The following is an 18,163-nucleotide window of genomic DNA, read 5'->3' as shown; positions in this document are numbered from 1 at the left end:
CCCCGCTCGGCAGTGCCCAGGTCGCGCCGACACGCAGTGTGATCCTTCCAGGTACAAGTGCGACTGTGACCCCGGCTGGAGCGGAACGAACTGCGACGTCAACAACAACGAGTGCGAGTCCAACCCTTGTGTCAACGGCGGCACCTGTAAGGACATGACCAGCGGCTACGTGTGCACCTGCCGCGGCGGCTTCAGTGGTGAGCGGGGGGGGGGGGGGGGGGGGGGGGCTCAGGGGTGAGCAGGGACACCGCCACGCACTGTGGTTCCCTGTGGCTCAAGTTCAGGGTCCCGATCCTGGCCTTCATCGTGCACGACATCCTCTTCTGGGAGCCAGGTGGGTGCGGGCTGCGCCCAGGCCCAGGCACTCAGCGCTGCCCTCTTCCTTCAGGCCCTAACTGCCAGACCAACATCAATGAGTGCGCCTCCAACCCCTGCCTGAACCAGGGCACCTGCATCGACGACGTGGCTGGCTACAAGTGCAACTGCCTGCTGCCCTACACAGGTGCGCCCCCCGCCCCGGGGCTGCAGCAGCCGTGCTGGGGGGCAGCTCTCTGGGGAGGGGCTGGGGGGTCCGCTGTACTGAGGGCCTCAGGCTATGCAGCCCTGAGGCCCCGGGGCCCTGTGGGTGGAGTCACCTGGAGTACAGGAGCCTGGAAGAAGTTTGCTCTCTGTCCCAGTGGTTTATCTGGTAGCTGCATGACAAGTGGGATTGGGGGACCCCTGCAGGTGGAGCAGGGTAGGGGGCTGGGCCCGGGCCAGGGACCTCTATGGCTCTGCATCTCTCGCATTGTATGGTCCTTGGGGGCTGGGCTGACTTCCTCCACTGCTAAGGATTCCTTTGACGGCGGCCTCTTTGTGTGAGGGGACAAGGAACCCTCTGTTCAGATTTGCAGAGGCGAGAGACATTTCCCCAGTGTCCGGCCCTGCTGTAGGCCTGGCCAGGGGGATCCTGGGAGATGGGCCCCCCACTGGGGAGACATGCGCATTAAACTTGAAGGTCTAAGGGCCTAACAGCCCTCTGGGGTGGACCCTGTGTATCCCAAGGGGCCTGGACAGGGTGCAGGTCGGCCCCTAAGTTCCCTGGACTCCCGGTGACCCGTGGCTAGGATGGTGTTTGCTTTCACCAGAGTTAGAGGCCTGGATTTTGTCTCCCATCTCGGCCTGTGAGGAAGCTGTCAGCAGCTGGGCCTAGCCCGAGTCCCTTTCGGACATGTCGCTATCAGGCCCAGCGGGAGGGGCGGCCTGTGCTGACCCGCTTCCTGTCTGCCTGCTTCCTGCTTCCCTTTGCACAATTGTCGGAAACGCTGGTGAAGTTCCTGCCTGCCCAGGTCACCGTGGAAACCGATAGAAAGGGAGGCCCTGGAAAGTCACAGCGGCAGGCCGGGGACACAGTGGGAGACAAGGACGATAGCGCTTCCTCCTCCTCAGAGACCCGCCTGGCCATAAACAGGAAAGCCAGCCCGGCCTCAGTCACCCAGCCTGAAGCCCCAAGGCTGTGCACCCGTGTCCCTCCTTCACAAGTGGGTGCTCCTGGGAGCACTGCGGGCCCTTCTTCCTGTCACGCAGGGCAGGCCTGTCCCCTCCATCACAGCCTCCTCAAGAGCCTCTTGTGCTCTGGAGCCTGGGTCAGCCCAGGGCCTCTCCTGACCCCTGGGAGACGGAGGAGGCTTGGGTGGGGAGTGAGCCGCGCTCTGCCCTGGTGCACTTGTTTCCCAGGCAGGAAAATGCCAGCGGGCAGGCGAGGCCCGGAGCAGGCGTGCCATGAGGCTGCCTCTGCTTTGCCTTCAGCGTCCCGCACCCGGCCTTTCCCTCAGATCTGGGGTCCAGTCTTGGCTGGAAGAGCACATGGGGGTCTCTGCCTGCCTTTGCCTTCCTGCGGGACCGGCTGAGCTGCTAATGACAGGCTCTGGTCAGCGAGGCCGAGGCAGGGCCCCAGTTTCACCGAATGTCGAGGCTGAGCCTGCGGGGTTCAGGGGGGCACGTGGTTTCATGAGTGTCTCTCCCCCAGGAGCCACGTGTGAAGTGGTGCTGGCGCCATGCACCCCCAGCCCCTGCAAAAACAGTGGGGTGTGCAAGGAATCAGAGGACTACGAGAGCTTTTCCTGCGTCTGCCCCCCAGGATGGCAGGGTGAGGCTGGCCTGGTCCCAGCTGGGCTGGAGTGGGGAGGCCAGCTGGTCTGGGGGCTGGGCCGGCTCCTGGACAGAAAGCTGTGGGCTCTGGTGTTGGGAATTGGATGTGTGAGTACCCAGGAGCCACCTGTCTGGAGGATCTAGAGCCAGGAGCTGACCTTGGAGGACCCTTTCTGACTTCCTGCTCTCCGAGTGTGTGTGTGTGTGTGTGTGTGTGTGTGTGTGTGTGTGTGTGTGTGTGTGTGTGTGTGTGTGTGTGTGTGTGTGTGTGTGTGCTAGTACTGAGGTTTGAACTCTGGTTGTAAGCACTCGTTCCTTAGCTTTTACACTCAAGGCTGGTATTCTATCACGTGAGCCACAGCTCCACTTCTAGTTTTTTCATAATTAACTGGAGGTAGGAGTCTCACAGACTTTTCTGCCTTGGCTGGGTTTGAACCATGATCTTCAGATCTCAGCTTGCTGAATAGCTAGGATTATAGGAGTGAGCCGCCAGTGCCCAGCTCCTTCCTTCCTTTCTGTAGTCTTCTTGGCCCAAGACTAGGAGCAGAGGATGGTGCTGGGGCTGGGGAGACCTGCCCTAGGGGCAGAGAGAGGTTCTGCAGGTGGGCAGATCGACCAGGGCAGAGGCCTAGAGATGGAGGCTACGGTGACACTCAGTTTCCTTCTCCCCACAGGGCAGACCTGTGAAGTCGACATCAATGAGTGTGTGAAGAGCCCCTGCCGGAATGGTGCGTCCTGCCAGAACACCAATGGCGGCTACCGCTGCCTGTGCCAGGCTGGCTACACCGGCCTCAACTGCGAGAGCGACATTGATGACTGCCGGCCCAGTAAGTGGCCCCCTGCTGCCCCACTGCCTCTGGGCATCTGCCCCTTGGGGTCAGACCGGGGGCACCAGCTGGCAGTGATGGCGGGAGTCCTAGCTGGGTCCGCTGCCTGCACCCAGGAGGGCTGCGGGGGACTTGCTGGAAAAGGTGCTGCTGCTCGGCGCCCATGGCTCCACAAGGCTCTGCAGCCAGGCTCTTCGGTGCTGGGACAGGGAGTGGCTCTTGTGGGACGGGACCCTCAGGCCCACTGTAAGGCAGGGCCCTCGAGCGACCCATCCTGGGTTACAGAAGGCTGAGGGATGTGGGGACTGTCGCTCATCCTTGACTGGTCCACGGAGCTGGGGGAATTACTGCCAACCCTGTCTTGGGGCCTGAGTTGGGAGCAGGTAGGGGGCAGGCAGAGCCTAGGGTGAAGGAGCTCTGAACCACACTCGGTCACCAGAAGTCAGCCTTAAGCCCTGGCAGTGCTGGGCCGCCCTTGTGTCCCTGTCTCCTGCAGGGGTGTGGGTGTCAGCTCAGGCTCGCCTTCTGTCCCCTGCAGACCCGTGTCACAACGGGGGCTCCTGCACAGACGGCATCAACACAGCCTTCTGTGACTGCCTGCCCGGCTTCCAGGGCGCCTTCTGCGAGGAGGACATCAACGAGTGTGCCAGCAACCCCTGCCACAACGGTGCCAACTGCACCGACTGCGTGGACAGCTACACGTGCACCTGCCCCGCGGGGTTCAACGGGATCCACTGCGAGAACAACACGCCGGACTGCACGGAGAGGTGCGAGGACAGGGGCCGTGCGTGGGCTGGGGGCAGCGGGGACCGTCCCGCTTGCGGGACTGTGAGGGGACCTGGCTTTGGGTGAGATGGGAGGGAAAGAGGCCAGGGAGGCCACGGTGGCTGGCAGCCTGGCCCCGGCGGGGGGGGGGGTGGTCCACCAGGCCTGCGGGAGCTCAGCACTGAGCTGCCCGACCTGCGGTGTGTAGTGCTCCTCCCTCTGGAGCATTGGAAGGAACTGCCTTCTGTGGCTTAGAACAGGAAACCTTATGGAGTTCATGTAGAAGAATCCATGAGTCTCTTAGCGAACAAGAGCTCCGAAACCCCTTTCACCACGGCTGCCAGGAAGCCAAGTGTTAAATGTCAATCGCATCTTTGGTTTGTGACACAGCTATTTCCTGTACTGTTCTGGCTGTCCCTTTAACCACGGTAGACCTGTGGGTATGGTAGAGCCTCGCTCGGCGTGTTATAAAAAGGCACAGGAAGGAGGTGTGACACGGCATGAGTCTGCCAGGGAGATGCAGGTCGGGAAGTGTCTCCTTAGATGGAACCTCCCTCTCTGCACCTGCTTACCCCCTCCCCTGCTGCCGGCTGCCTCCAGCTCCTGCTTCAATGGCGGCACCTGTGTGGATGGCATCAACTCCTTCACCTGCCTGTGTCCCCCTGGCTTCACGGGCAGCTACTGCCAGTACGACCTCAATGAGTGTGACTCTCGTCCCTGCCTGCACGGGGGCACCTGCCAGGACAGCTACGGCACCTACAAGTGCACCTGCCCCCAGGGCTACACCGGTCTCAACTGCCAGGTAAGCTGCTGCTCCCGAGGGGCCTGTCTGGCGGGCACACTTGTGCCAGTCCCTGGGATCCGAATGGCCAGCAGTGTCCTGGCCAGGCCGTCCTCCAGGGGTTCATGGAGGCATCGGGAAGCCTTCCCGGTTCCAGGGTGGTTGTGTACAAAGCCAGGGCAGGCCAGGTTCTCTGGGGAATGGCGAATCTGGGGAAGGGAAGGGAGCTCGGGGCCATACTGTTGTCAGGGAAATCCCATAGCTTTCATGGCTTGGAAACTTTCTGAAGAAGGATGTGGCGAGGGGTGGGGGCCTGGGTTTGCAGAGTCCCAGCGGGAGAGCAAGGCAAGTCAGCCCAGCCACTGGTGGAGGCGGGGTCGGGGCTGTGGTCCCGTAGTTGGGAGGAAGATGAGAGAGGGGAGGGAGGCCCCGTCAGAAGCTGGTGGGGATGAACGCTGACCCCCCCCAACCTGTCCTTAGAACCTGGTGCGCTGGTGTGACTCCTCCCCCTGCAAGAACGGTGGCCAGTGCTGGCAGACCAACACCCTGTACCGCTGCCAGTGCCACAGCGGCTGGACCGGCTTCTACTGTGACGTGCCCAGCGTGTCCTGCGAGGTGGCTGCGCGGGAGCAAGGTAACCGCCATGCTCTGGGGCCGGAGGGTGGAGTCCGGGCCTGTGACGGCCCCACAGGACCGAAGCCGGGCCTCACCTTTCCCCCACGATGCCCACAGGCGTCGACGTTGCCCACCTGTGCCAGCACGGAGGACTCTGCGTGGATGCAAACAACACACACCACTGCCGCTGCCAGCCTGGCTACACAGGCAGCTACTGTGAGGAGGAGGTGGACGAGTGCTCACCCAGCCCCTGCCAGAACGGGGCCACCTGCACCGACTACCTGGGTGGCTACTCCTGCAAGGTGCGGGCCGCCCCGGGGAGGAGTCCTCAGGCAGGCGCAGAGAGCTGGCACAGTGGGCACACCGAACCCACAGATCTGTGCGTTACCCCCCCCACCCCCCACCCCCCGTCCCAGCAGAGTAATCAGCAGAGACTTCCTTTAAGGGGAAGAAAACGCTGAGCAAGCAGGATGCAGCCTCCCTTCCCTGGGCTGGGCGGGGCTGCCCTCCGACCCTGTGCTGTGCTTTGGGCTCCGCTCTTGTCCCCAGCTCCCGTGAAACAGTGACTCAGTTTTGTTCTGGGTCCGCCTGGCAGGGGTCTTCCCACAGAGCTACAAGGTGGGAGGGGCTGGGGCCTGGCTGGGCTCGGGGAGGCCTTGTGCCCCAGGATGGGAGGAGGGTATTGCCGCTGCCCCAGCCGAGCTGTGCCCTGCCTCTGCTCTGCCCCTGCTCAGTGTGTGGCCGGCTACCATGGAGCAAACTGCTCCGAGGAGATCAATGAGTGCCTGTCCCACCCCTGCCAGAACGGGGGCACCTGCATTGACCTCACCAACACCTACAAGTGCTCCTGCCCGCGGGGCACCCAGGGTAAGCCGTCCTAGAGGGCCGGTGGCCAGAACAGGTGGGCCAGGGCAGGGTGAGGGCATGGCCGGTGCCAGCCTCGAACGGCCATGGTCCCCCCCCCCCCCCCAGGTGTGCACTGTGAGATCAACGTGGATGACTGTAATCCTCTGCTCGATCCCACTTCCCGGAGCCCAAAGTGCTTCAACAACGGCACCTGCGTGGACCAGGTGGGCGGCTACACCTGCACGTGCCCGCCAGGTTTCGTGGGTGAGCGATGCGAGGGTGACGTCAACGAGTGCCTGTCCAACCCCTGTGACGCGCGTGGCACCCAGAACTGCGTGCAACGCGTCAATGACTTCCACTGCGAGTGTCGAGCCGGCCACACTGGTGGGTGCGAGGCTGGGGGAGGCCGGGCCGGGGCACGGTGAGGCTGGGGGAGGCCGGGCCGGGGCACGGTGAGGCTGGGGGAAGGGGAAGGGCAGTGCCTCATCGCCAGCTTTCTCCCAGGGCGCAGATGCGAGTCGGTCATCAACGGCTGCAAGGGCAAGCCATGCAAGAACGGGGGCACCTGCGCCGTGGCCGCCAACATTGCCCGTGGATTCATCTGCAGGTGTCCAGCGGTAGGTGTCCTGCGGCAGGTGGAGTAGCCAGGAGTCTCCAGGGTGCCCCCGGGCCCTGGCTGGGTCTGAGGGCAGCAGGACCGCCCGGGGGGGCCTGCTCCCTGTGTACCCTCGCCCATACAGCTCGGCCCAGGTGGAAGCCAGCGTTTGGGCCCCGAGTCTCCTCCTTCTTACGCCCCCTGCTCATTTTTAAATTTGTCTCTCTTGTGCCAGTGAGACCCAGGGCTTCACGCCTGCTACCTGAGTGCTGTACCACCTCTGCCCCTCATTAAAAACACACCTTTGTGGTGTTTTTTCAGTTTAAAAAATTGTAGCATTTGTTGTAATGACGCACAGAGTGGTTGCAGTTAGGGATGTCGGGTAAAGCGTCCATTTCTTTCTGTCAGGTAAAGAGTACATTTCTTTCTGGGCAATTCCACTTCTTCCTTTACTCTCCCCCAGTTTTTCCCTCCCATCCCTACCTGCCAGTTGTATAGTTCATTTTCAACACCATTTCTTTTTTTTGGGGGGGGATGGTCAGTTGTAGCACTTGACCTCAGGGCCTGGGCACTGTCCTTGAGCTTTTTTGTTGTTGTTGTTGTTCAAGGCTAGTGCTCTACCACTTTGAGCCACAGCTCCACTTGTTGTTTTTAGATGGTTAATTAGAGATGAGAGTCTCATGGCTTTCTTGCTTTCCTGATTCAGTTGGCTTCGAACAGTGACTTCAGATCTCAGCCTCCTGAGTAGCTAGGATCACAGTCCTGAGTCACAGCCTGGCTCATTTTTTAGAATGCTAACTCATTTTAGAGTAGTTTTAGCTGACGAGTTGGGCGGCCGGTGTAGGAAGAGGTCCTTGTGCCTCATCTCTGCTGCTCCTCTCCAGCACCTTCCCTCTTTCCCTCTCCCCTGCTTTGGGGGGTTTCTATTGTTAGCCTCTTGAAGGGCCTGGAGGTCACACTGAGAGCCAGTACTGACGGTGTTGCTGGCTTGCACTCACTCCAGCCAGCAGGTGACGTCGGGTTTGCATTAGGTGTGGAGATGCGCAGGCACCCCCCCCCCCAACCCCGGAGGGTCACCTGTCCATCCTCCCCTCCCTCTCCAAAATCCCTGGCAACCTTCACCGTGTAGAGAACATGTTTTCAGAGGCCTTGCTGCTGGGGACAGGCCACAGAATCCTCTCCTGGCCTGCACTGGGGCGCCTGTGTCTGACCCCCGCTGTCCTTCTCCTCCGGCAGGGCTTCGAGGGTGCCACCTGTGAGAACGATGCCCGCTTGTGCGGGAGCCTGCGCTGTCTGAACGGCGGCACGTGCATCTCTGGGCCGCGCAGCCCCACCTGCCTGTGCCTGGACCCCTTCACGGGCCCCGAGTGCCAGTTCCCGGCCAGCAGCCCCTGCGTGGGCGGCAACCCCTGCTACAACCAGGGCAGCTGCGAGCCCACGTCCGAGAGCCCCTTCTACCGCTGCCTGTGCCCCGCCAAGTTCAACGGGCTCCTGTGCCACATCCTGGACTACAGCTTCCCGGGCGGCGTGGGGCGCGACATCCCGCCCCCGCAGATCGAGGAGGCGTGTGCGCTGTCCCAGTGCCAGGAGGACGCGGGCAACAAGGTGTGCAACCCGCATTGCAACAACCATGCGTGCGGCTGGGACGGCGGCGACTGCTCCCTGAACTTCAACGGCCCGTGGAAGAACTGCACGCAGGCCCTGCAGTGCTGGAAGTACTTCAGCAACGGCCGCTGCGACCCCCAGTGCAACACGGCCGGCTGCCTCTTCGACGGCTTTGACTGCCAGCACGCCGAGGGCCAGTGCAAGTAAGCTTCGCGGGGGCCGCGGCCGCGCGGGGCTCGGGTCTGGGGTGAAGAGCGAGCGTGGCACAAGGGACCGGGCCGGGGGGGGGGGCAGAGGAGAGGTGGCGGCGGGCCCAGCTGGGCGGCAGCTGGAGCGTGCCCTGCCCCCCGCAGCCCGCTGTACGACCAGTACTGCAAGGACCACTTCAGCGACGGCCACTGCGACCAGGGCTGCAACAGCGCTGAGTGCGAGTGGGATGGGCTGGACTGCGCGGAGCACGTGCCCGAGCGGCTGGCGGCGGGCACGCTGGTGGTGGTGGTGCTGCTGCCGCCCGAGCAGCTGCGCAACAACTCCGTCCACTTCCTGCGGGAGCTCAGCCACGTGCTGCACACCAATGTGGTCTTCAAGCGCGACGCGCAGGGCCAGCAGATGATCTTCCCTTACTACGGCCACGAGGAGGAGCTGCGGAAGCACCCCATCAAGCGGGCCGCGGTGGGCTGGGGCCCGCCCGGCAGCCTGCTCAGCCAGACCCCGGCCTCGCTGCTCCCCAGCACCGGCGGCGGTGGGGGGCGCCAGCGCAGGGAGCTGGACCCCATGGACATCCGCGGGTGAGTGAGCTCTGCCTCCGCGGGCCACTCCGCAGCTCCCCCCACAATCACCAGACAGCCTGCGCTACCCTCAGCTGCCCTTGGGCCGAGTGGTGTGCCTGATTTTCCCGGCCTGGGATTTCAGGTCTGGCACAGTCGGAACAGGGGCAGCCTTCCCAGACAGTGCCCTTCCCACGGACGGGCACTCCCCAGTGCCCAACAGGCTGTGTCCTTTGCCTAGTGGATTGGTTTGAGATTCTGTATACAAGGCCTTGGGAACGGAGCGATTGAAGCTTCTGGAGGCTTCTACAAGGCTGAGTCCACTATCCACAAGAGTGTGCTCAGTTGTTGTGGCTACCATGTCCAGGGTAGAGAGGGGGAGCAGCTGGGGCCCGGGGAGGGGTCCCGCTGCCGGGCCTCCTAGGCCCCTACCTGGTCTTCCTTGAGCTGGAGTAGCTGGGCCACTGGGCCGGGTGGTGGCAGCTCAGTGTCTCGACCCCAGAGGCTCCCTGCTGTGGTTTGGTTGGCCACAACGGGCAGAAGCATGAGCCACATTAGAATTCTGTGCACAAGCCGGGCACTGGTGCCTCATGCTTGTAATCATACCATAGCTACTCAGGGGGCTGAGATCTGAGGATCACAGTTCCAAGACAGCCTGAAAATCCATGAGACTCCTAGCTGCAATTAACCAAAAGACTGGGAGTGGAAATGTGGCTCAAGTGGCAGGAAAAACCCAAGTGAGAGCCAGAAGCGTCAAGTTTAAGCTCCAGGACTGGCACAAAAACAGAACACTGTGCATGGAAGCAGGTCCCGAGGGTGGGCAGCCTGGCTGCTCTCGGCGCCGGGGTTCTGAGCCTGCCGCCTGTGCCCCTTTGCCTTGGACACATGCAGAGGGAGCCCTACTCTGCATCCCTGCACTTCTGGGGCCCAAGCACACTCTGTCTTCCTCAGGAAGCCAGAAGGGCAGCAGGGCAGGGGCTGGGAGAGTGTGCTCAAGGAGCCTGGCCATGTTGGGTGTGGGGAGGGCTTAGCGGGGGGCACTTAGGATAATGGCATAGGGAGCCAGAGTTGGTCCCGGGCCTCGTGCCTGGGCTCTGCGGGTGCTCGGGGGAGGGTCTGGTCCCAGCTCCAGTGGTCTATCCCCAGGTCCATCGTCTACCTGGAGATCGACAACCGGCAGTGCGTGCAGTCATCCACTCAGTGCTTCCAGAGTGCCACCGACGTGGCTGCATTCCTGGGGGCGCTGGCCTCTCTGGGCAGCCTCAACATTCCCTACAAGATCGAGGCCGTGCAGAGTGAGTGATCCCCGCCGCTCTGTCTCGGGGACTGGTTCCTGTGTGAAGGGAGGCGTGTGGCCTGTTGGAATTACCCCCAACCCAACCCCACCCCCACGCTTGCTCATGGTGCAGCCGCCACCACCGTTGTAGGCCTTGCCCTCCAGGGTTCACGAAGTGCTTCTGGAATTTTCTAGATGGCACGCCCTCCCTGCCGACAGTGGCAGCTGTCGGTGGAGATACCCTGGGGATGAGCACGCCCACCAGAAAGTGGGAGACTCCTTTCTCTCCCTGGCCCTTCCCCCTGATTTTTCTTTGTTGGCTATTATTTCAAAATCATTGCAGCTTTTTTTGAAAGAGAGAGAGAAGAATTGATCGGTGTCATGTGAAGTGTTGAAGTTTGTATCTTGAAAATCCCCTTAAATCCTTTGTCTTAACAGCTCGATGCTAGAGCAGCGATTCGAAGTTAGCTAATCCTTCTCCCCGAAAGGGGAGAAGTGAAAGCCGTCTCCAGACGGAGTCGGCTGGTGCAGGAGAGAATTTAGCGATAGTTTGCAATTCTGATTAATCGCGTAGAAAATGACCTTATTTTGGGGGGCGGGATGAGGAGAGCGGGTGAGGAGGCGCTGGCCGCACAGCCAGCCCACCGTCCCCGGCTACCGGCCCGCCACACCGCTGCGTCTGACTCCGGGCGCCCTGTCTGCAGGTGAGACCGTGGAGCCCCCGCCGCCCTCGCAGCTGCATCTCATGTACGTGGCCGTCGCCGCCTTTGTGCTGTTGTGCTTCGTGGGCTGCGGGGTGCTGCTGTCCCGCAAGCGGCGGCGGCAGCATGGCCAGCTCTGGTTCCCCGAGGGATTCAAGGTGTCCGAGGCCAGCAAGAAGAAGCGGCGTGAGCCCCTGGGCGAGGACTCCGTGGGTCTCAAGTAAGGGGCAGCTGTTCCCGGCCCGGGGGGAGGGGGGTGGGGGGAAGCGGGACAGCTACCCGGGAGGCTTGCCGGCCCCATCCCCACCCTGAGCCGCAGCTGCAGGGCATCTCCTGGGAAGTGAATTCTCACTTCTGCTCATTCTCGCCTCCGACCCCCCACCAGGCCCCTGAAGCACGCCTCGGACGGCGCCCTCATGGATGACAACCAGAATGAGTGGGGGGACGAGGACCTGGAGACCAAGAAGTTCCGGGTGAGTCCCGCAGGCTCTGGGCTTCCCGGGTAGGCATGCCGGGCCGGGGTTTCTCGGTGAAGGGGCTCTCTGTTCATCCCCTGCAAACTTAGTTCGAAGGGCCCGTGGTTCTCCCTGACCTGGATGACCAGACAGACCACCGGCAGTGGACCCAGCAACACCTGGACGCCGCTGACCTGCGCACGTCCGCCACAGCCCCCACGCCCCCCCAGGGCGAGGTGGATGCTGACTGCATGGACGTCAATGTCCGAGGGCCAGGTAAGCCTCTCGAGGGGGAGAGCGAGGCCTCCTCAGACCCAGAGAGGCCGGCGGGGGTGGGATGGGGGGGGGAGGCGGGGGGAGAGGCTGGTCACTCGGGCTGACCCTCCAGATGCCTCTGCCCTGTAAGTTCACCCCTTCCCCTGACATCTGCTTTGTGAAACATGTAAGGCAGGCTGGTTTTCCAAGTGCAAACCTCCTGTCTTGTTCTTGGGTGGGTTTTTGATGCACGGTCTCGGGAAGGTCAGGGAGAAAAGCTGTAGGAGTCACCATCACTCACTGGCATGTTGGCAGCTAGACTTGGGCACCACCCTCAAGAGGCTCAGGGTAGTGTCAGCAGCCCTTGGTGCATGGCTGTGTCTGTACAGCCGCATGTCCACACGGCTGCCCCCTTGAAATCGGGCTCACTGCCTGGCACCCAGAGCTGTGGATGAGAGCTGACCCTCCCAGACTGAACCACACCCCCCCTCTGCCCTCTCCCCAGACGGCTTCACCCCACTCATGATCGCCTCCTGCAGCGGAGGGGGCTTGGAGACAGGCAACAGCGAGGAGGAGGAGGACGCACCGGCTGTCATCTCTGACTTCATCTATCAGGGCGCCAGCCTGCACAACCAGACAGACCGCACGGGTGAGACCGCCTTGCACCTGGCTGCCCGCTACTCGCGCTCCGATGCTGCCAAGCGCCTGCTGGAGGCCAGTGCGGATGCCAACATCCAGGACAACATGGGGCGTACCCCACTGCACGCAGCCGTTTCCGCAGATGCACAGGGCGTCTTCCAGGTAGGTAGCTCTGCTCACGTGTCATCCTGGAGACCACCAGTGTGATTAGAGGCAGCGACTCTGCTAATACCGTGGCCTTGGGTGCATGGTCTCGAGTGCACCTTGGCACGGAACACAGGTGTCCACACTTTGGATCTTTGCATGCCGAAGGACACACTCCAGGAGGGCATCTAACCCCTCCCGTTGGAATCTGAGGAAGCTAGAGGTGGTTCAGCAGGAGATCTATGGGTCCCACAGGGTAAGACAGAGCCTCCATACCCCCACCCAACGCAGGGCCACGGGCCCTCCCTGAGGTCACAGAACCAGTGCTGGTGCCTCTGTAGCCTTCCCGTTAGCCGCAGCTGCAGGCATAGCCCACGGCAGTGAGAAGAGGGCTGGAGAGGCTCCGCTGGCACCTCCGAGCCTGGGCTCTGGCCTTGCCTGGGAGCCTGGGGCCAGCCAGGGTGGATTTGGGGCTTTGGATTCTGGTCTCTAGGGAACATTGCTAGCGGTGGCTCCTCCTGCCTGGCCAGCAGGCTCAGAGGGGGCCCAAACCAGGTGTCTTCACAGAGCTTGTCCTTAACTAGAGTGCTACGTCTTCCCTCTGAAGAAATAGAAAGTGAAATTAGCCACGAGAGGAAAATCCACGCGAGCCCCAGGGGCAGGTCCTGCCCACACTTGGATGCCCTGCTTTGTTCATGGGAGCACTGCAGGAACCCAGGCAGGACTACAGGTCACTCTGTCAACCAAGGTGACCACTTTCCCTTCTGAGTATGGAAAAGCAAAAGCTGTGCGTTGGGATCTACAACGTGGCCACACCGCAAATGCTGGCAGGATCCCAGGACTGTTAGACAAGGCCGCACGTGGTCCGATAGGCCTGTGCCATCCCAGGAAGCCTTCACCTGCCCTGCACATGGATCACGGTTTGCTGGTGGTGTCCATGCTGCTGAGGACATTCGGATTCCAGGGGTCGGCGGGGAGAGGCAGGCAGGATGTGTAGTCAGGCCCAGGCCAGCGGTAGCTGGAGGCATCGGGCTCATGTTTGCAATACCTCGCCTGAATCTTGCCCTTCACCGCCTCCCAGATCCTGATCCGGAACCGAGCCACAGACCTGGACGCACGCATGCATGACGGCACGACGCCGCTGATCCTGGCTGCCCGTCTGGCCGTGGAGGGGATGCTGGAGGACCTCATCAACTCGCACGCGGACGTCAATGCTGTGGACGACCTGGGTAGGCCGGGGCCGCAGCCCGCTGCTGGGAGCCTTGTGGCTGCGTCCAGTCTGTCTCTGACTCACTTCCTGTCTGCCTCCCTCCAGGCAAGTCAGCCCTGCACTGGGCAGCCGCTGTGAACAACGTGGACGCTGCAGTGGTGCTCCTGAAGAACGGGGCCAACAAGGACATGCAGAACAACAAGGTGAGCGAGCGCGGCGGCCAGGGGGCGCCTCGCCTCGGGCTCCCAGGTGGACCATTAGCAGGGCATCCTGGGCCTTGCTGGCCCCTCCCAGGGGCAGGCAGGGCTGGAACTGGGGTCACTGCAGCGGGGACCTGTTGTACACTGGCCCAGGTAACGGGGTAGCCGCTGCGTCCTCTGCCACTGTTACCTGATTTTGCCTTCCGTCAGCCCTTGTCCTGGGGAAGATGGTAGCCCAGGTGTTGAAGGTTCAACCAGAAGCCTGGGGTGGGGGTGGCTCTGTGCCTCTTGGGGTCTCCAAGTGAAAAGGTGAGGGTCTTTCCTGGTGACTCTGCCTCCTGGCCTGGCCCGACCCCGTCTTGGCCATGCCCCCTGCTCAGACCTCTCCTCCTGGTCTGTTTCCTTCCTCCTGAGCACTAAGGCTGAGCCTGGCTGGGTCCTTGCTGACTCCCCTCCTGTGGTAGATCTCCCGTGAGCATTCAGGCCCCCAGGCCAAGTGGAGTGGGGACGCCCACCTCCCTCACCCCACAGTGCAGGCCGCCAGGGCTCATTTCAAGCCAGGCGGGGGGAGTGGGCAGGTGTCAGCCCTCAGGAGGCACCGTTGGGTTTGGGCTCTCGCCAGTCCACGGTGGGGCAGGTGGCCTGATCGCTTCCAGCCTGGGGATGGCCTGCTGGGGCCGTGGCCTGGGAGGCTCCTGGTGGATGTGTGGCACTGGGCACAACAAGGAAGGGGCCACTGGTGCCCTCTGGACTGGAGGCGCCTTCCCCAAGGCTACAGAGTGTTATGTCTGTGTGGTTTGGGGAGGAGAGTTAAGGTTCATTAGATTTTCAGTGGTGTCTGTGAACTCACACACACGCTCTCCTGGGTGGATTGTCAGGTAATGTGTCCAAAGCATTTTGGAGGTTTATTTGTTCATTTGTTTTTGTCGCTGGAGCTTCAATTCAGGACCAAGACACTGTTCATCCACCTTTTCTCTTAAGGCTGGCACTGTACCACTTGAGCCACAGGTCTACTTCTGGCTTTTTGGTGCTTAGTGGGAGTTAAGAGTCTCACAGACTTTTCTGCCAGGGCTGGCTTCAAACTGTGATCCTCCATCTCCCTCTCCCAAGCAGTTAGGATTACAGGGGTGAGCCACTGGCGTCAGGCTCCAACAGTGCTTTTAAAAAGACAGACTCAGTAGTGCAGGATGCTGGGATGGAGTCTGTGTGGGCTTCTTCTTGTCTTGCTGTGGGAGGAGAGTGGGACCGCCCCTGACCTGCCCCTTGCCTTTGTCCCCCAGGAAGAGACACCCCTGTTCCTGGCCGCCCGGGAGGGCAGTCACGAGACTGCCAAGGTGCTGCTGGACCACTTTGCCAACCGGGACATCACAGACCACATGGACCGACTGCCGCGCGACATCGCCCAGGAGCGCATGCACCACGACATCGTGAGGCTGCTGGATGAGTACAACCTGGTGCGCAGCCCCCAGTTGCACGGCTCCGCCCTGGGCGGCACGCCCACCCTGTCACCCACGCTCTGCTCACCTAATGGCTACCTGGGCAACCTCAAGCCCGCCACACAGGGCAAGAAGGCCCGCAAGCCCAGCACCAAAGGCCTGGCCTGCGGCGCCAAAGAGCCCAAGGACCTCAAGGCACGGAGGAAGAAGTCCCAGGATGGCAAGGGCTGCCTGCTGGACAGCTCCAGCATGCTGTCCCCCGTGGGCTCCCTGGAGTCCCCCCATGGCTACCTGTCGGACGTGGCCTCGCCACCTCTCCTGCCCTCCCCGTTCCAGCAGTCTCCATCCATGCCTCTCAACCACCTGCCTGGCATGCCCGATGTCCACATGGCCATCAGCCACCTGAATGTGGCCACCAAGCCAGAGGTGACAGCCCTGAGCGGGGGCGGCCCGCTGGCCTTTGAGCCCGGCCCCCCACGCCTCTCCCACCTCCCTGTGGCCTCCACCCCTAGCACGGTCCTGGGCGCCAGTGGTGGGGCGGCTGTGAATTTCACCGTGGGCACCAGCACGAGCTTGAATGGGCAGTGTGAGTGGCTGAGCCGGCTGCAGAATGGCATGGTGCCAAACCAGTACAACCCACTGCGAGCGGGCGTGGTGCCAGGCGCCCTGGGTACCCAGCCGCCCGCCCTGCAGCACGGCATGCTGGGATCCCTGCATGGCGGCCTGTCTGCTAATACGCTGTCCCAGATCATGGGCTACCAGGGCCTGCCCAACACGCGGCTGGCCGCCCAGCCCCACCTGGTGCAGACCCAGCCGGTGCCACAGCCAAACCTGCCCCCACCAAACATCCCACAGCCCCAGAACCTGCAGCCACCAACACAGCCACACCTCGGCTCTGCCGCCAACGGGGCCCTGGGCCGGAGCTTCCTGAGTGGGGAGCCAAGCCAGGTGGACGTGCAGCCACTGGGCCCCAGCAGCCTGCCGGTGCACACCGTCCTGCCCCAGGAGCCCCAGGCCCTGTCCACTTCACTGCCATCCTCTCTGGTGCCGCCTATGACTACTGCCCAGTTCCTGACCCCGCCCTCCCAGCACAGCTACTCCTCCTCCCCCGCGGACAACACCCCCAGCCACCAGCTGCAGGTGCCAGAGCACCCCTTCCTCACGCCCTCCCCTGAGTCTCCAGACCAGTGGTCCAGCTCCTCCCCACATTCCAACATCTCTGATTGGTCCGAGGGCATCTCCAGTCCGCCCACCAGTATGCAATCTCAGATCGCCCACATTCCAGAAGCGTTCAAGTAAACCACACCAGTGGGACCCCAGCTTCCGTTCCCAAGCCCTGCTGGGCGGGCGTTTCCAGCACTCCAGGATGCCCCGGCCACCAAAGGAGCCTTTTTTAAAAAAAAAAAGAAAAGAAAAGAAAAAGAAAAAACTATGTTTTTATACAGAATAAGAGAACAAGGATTTCAACTTTTTTTTAGTATTTATTTATGTACTTCTTATTTTACACAGAAACACTGCCTTTTTATTTATACGTACTGTTTTCTATGGCGCCAGGTAAAACCTTTTATCTGTTCCAAGGAAATAAACTAGTTCTCAGAGTCATTTTCCTAGTTATGCTGAAGAAGATCCTTATGTGTTTGTAAAATACGAACAAAGATTCATGATTTATAAATGCCATTTATTTATTGATGCCTTCTTTTCGTAATCCAAAACAAATGGTGATGGAGGAGGAAAGCTGGAACCTGAGCGGCGCAAGCGCGGCCACCCATCCCCAACGTCATCTGTTTTTACCAGAGCGCTCACTAGAAGCAAAGCTGCCCACGTGGGCTTGTGTTCATTTGTCTAAAACAGGAAATACAAGTTAAATGCAGTGGTCTGTACTTGGCGTTTCTAAACCGTGCTTTAAGGATTCTTGGCATGTAGCAAGAGTACGTTCTGTGGCACCAATCATGAATCTTTGGGGTTCAGTGTTACTTAGTGGTCATAGGTATTGAGAGAGTTCTCCCTGCACCTCTTCTAGTCCCCACTGCCGCGTTCCTGACCCCTGACCGGGAAGCCTCCAGAAGGACTGGTGCGCATGCAGGTTCTGCTATGGGCTGTGAGGGGGACTCCTGCCCTCTTCTGGGAAAGGACACTGCCTGGGCCGGCCCCTCAGGGTCCAGCACCACAACTTCAGCAGAGGATGGACTGCGGCGCCCCGGCCCGGGCCCTGGCAGCTGAAGAGTGCCTGTGTGTAGCTGATCTGGCAGAGAAACCCGTGTTGAGATCGGGGATGGGGGAGTGAGGGCCACGTCCTCGGGTCCTGTCGCTGTGCGTGGGGACGCATTGTGTCCAGCTGTGCGGGGGCTGGAGGGAGGTGTGAAGCCTGCTGCAGGCGCCCTCCTGGCTCAGGGGTGCTGGCCCAGCCGCGCGCAAGGCTGTTGCAGCATCGAGTATAAGCCTGTGGCAGAGTAAATGTCTGTAAATACATTTTAAAAGGTGGATTTTGTTTAAAAAATCGAACGAACAAGTCTTTTCTGTGTCAAGCTGATGAGGTTTGTCAGAATGTGGCTCAGCTCAGTGTAAGCCAGGCCTCGTGACCTGCTGCTGCCAGTAGCTCCTGCGAGCACAGCCCGGGACGGCCTTGCCCTGGCTCTCCAAGGCCTCCAACCCCCCGGGGGGGGGGGGGCGCTTGGGGGCCGTGCCCACCTCCCAGAGTCTTGGGGAGCAGTGTGGTGCCATCCCTGCAGGGCATGACCAGACACATCCTAAGATATTGATTCTTACTGTGTTTATAAAATAGAGTAGTTTACAGAAAAAAGAAAACAAAAAAAACCCCCAAGTTATCTACATGCAAAACTGTAGGTAATGGAAATGATGTATTTTTTTCATCTTTTTTGTTAACTAATTTGCAATAAAAAATGATGCTGATGATCC

The 18,163-nt window shown here is 61.2% G+C and overlaps 1 protein-coding gene across 1 annotated transcript in view; it reads left to right on the top strand.

Annotated features, from left to right (window-relative positions):
* Notch1 (notch receptor 1) overlaps window positions 1–18,163 on the top strand; it is a 45,731-nt gene extending 27,568 nt beyond the window's left edge. The window contains exons 14-34 of the mRNA XM_042680955.1: window positions 52–197; window positions 389–502; window positions 2,009–2,128; window positions 2,805–2,957; window positions 3,496–3,724; window positions 4,323–4,524; window positions 4,984–5,137; window positions 5,236–5,420; window positions 5,853–5,985; window positions 6,091–6,348; window positions 6,469–6,581; window positions 7,796–8,367; window positions 8,518–8,952; window positions 10,078–10,226; window positions 10,912–11,128; window positions 11,294–11,381; window positions 11,474–11,639; window positions 12,124–12,419; window positions 13,483–13,630; window positions 13,717–13,814; window positions 15,092–18,163. Coding sequence (XP_042536889.1) covers window positions 52–197; window positions 389–502; window positions 2,009–2,128; window positions 2,805–2,957; window positions 3,496–3,724; window positions 4,323–4,524; window positions 4,984–5,137; window positions 5,236–5,420; window positions 5,853–5,985; window positions 6,091–6,348; window positions 6,469–6,581; window positions 7,796–8,367; window positions 8,518–8,952; window positions 10,078–10,226; window positions 10,912–11,128; window positions 11,294–11,381; window positions 11,474–11,639; window positions 12,124–12,419; window positions 13,483–13,630; window positions 13,717–13,814; window positions 15,092–16,546 — 5,431 coding nt within the window. The 3' untranslated portion in view covers window positions 16,547–18,163. The remainder of the gene's footprint in view (window positions 1–51; window positions 198–388; window positions 503–2,008; window positions 2,129–2,804; window positions 2,958–3,495; window positions 3,725–4,322; window positions 4,525–4,983; window positions 5,138–5,235; window positions 5,421–5,852; window positions 5,986–6,090; window positions 6,349–6,468; window positions 6,582–7,795; window positions 8,368–8,517; window positions 8,953–10,077; window positions 10,227–10,911; window positions 11,129–11,293; window positions 11,382–11,473; window positions 11,640–12,123; window positions 12,420–13,482; window positions 13,631–13,716; window positions 13,815–15,091) is intronic.

This window comes from Dipodomys spectabilis, unplaced genomic scaffold, assembly GCF_019054845.1.
Source record: "Dipodomys spectabilis isolate Male_0828 unplaced genomic scaffold, ASM1905484v1 ptg000067l, whole genome shotgun sequence".
In the NCBI taxonomy this organism is placed as follows: Eukaryota; Metazoa; Chordata; class Mammalia; order Rodentia; family Heteromyidae; genus Dipodomys; species Dipodomys spectabilis.
The sequence above is the reverse complement of the archived record's forward strand: the minus strand, read 5'-3'. Positions and strand labels throughout refer to the sequence as shown.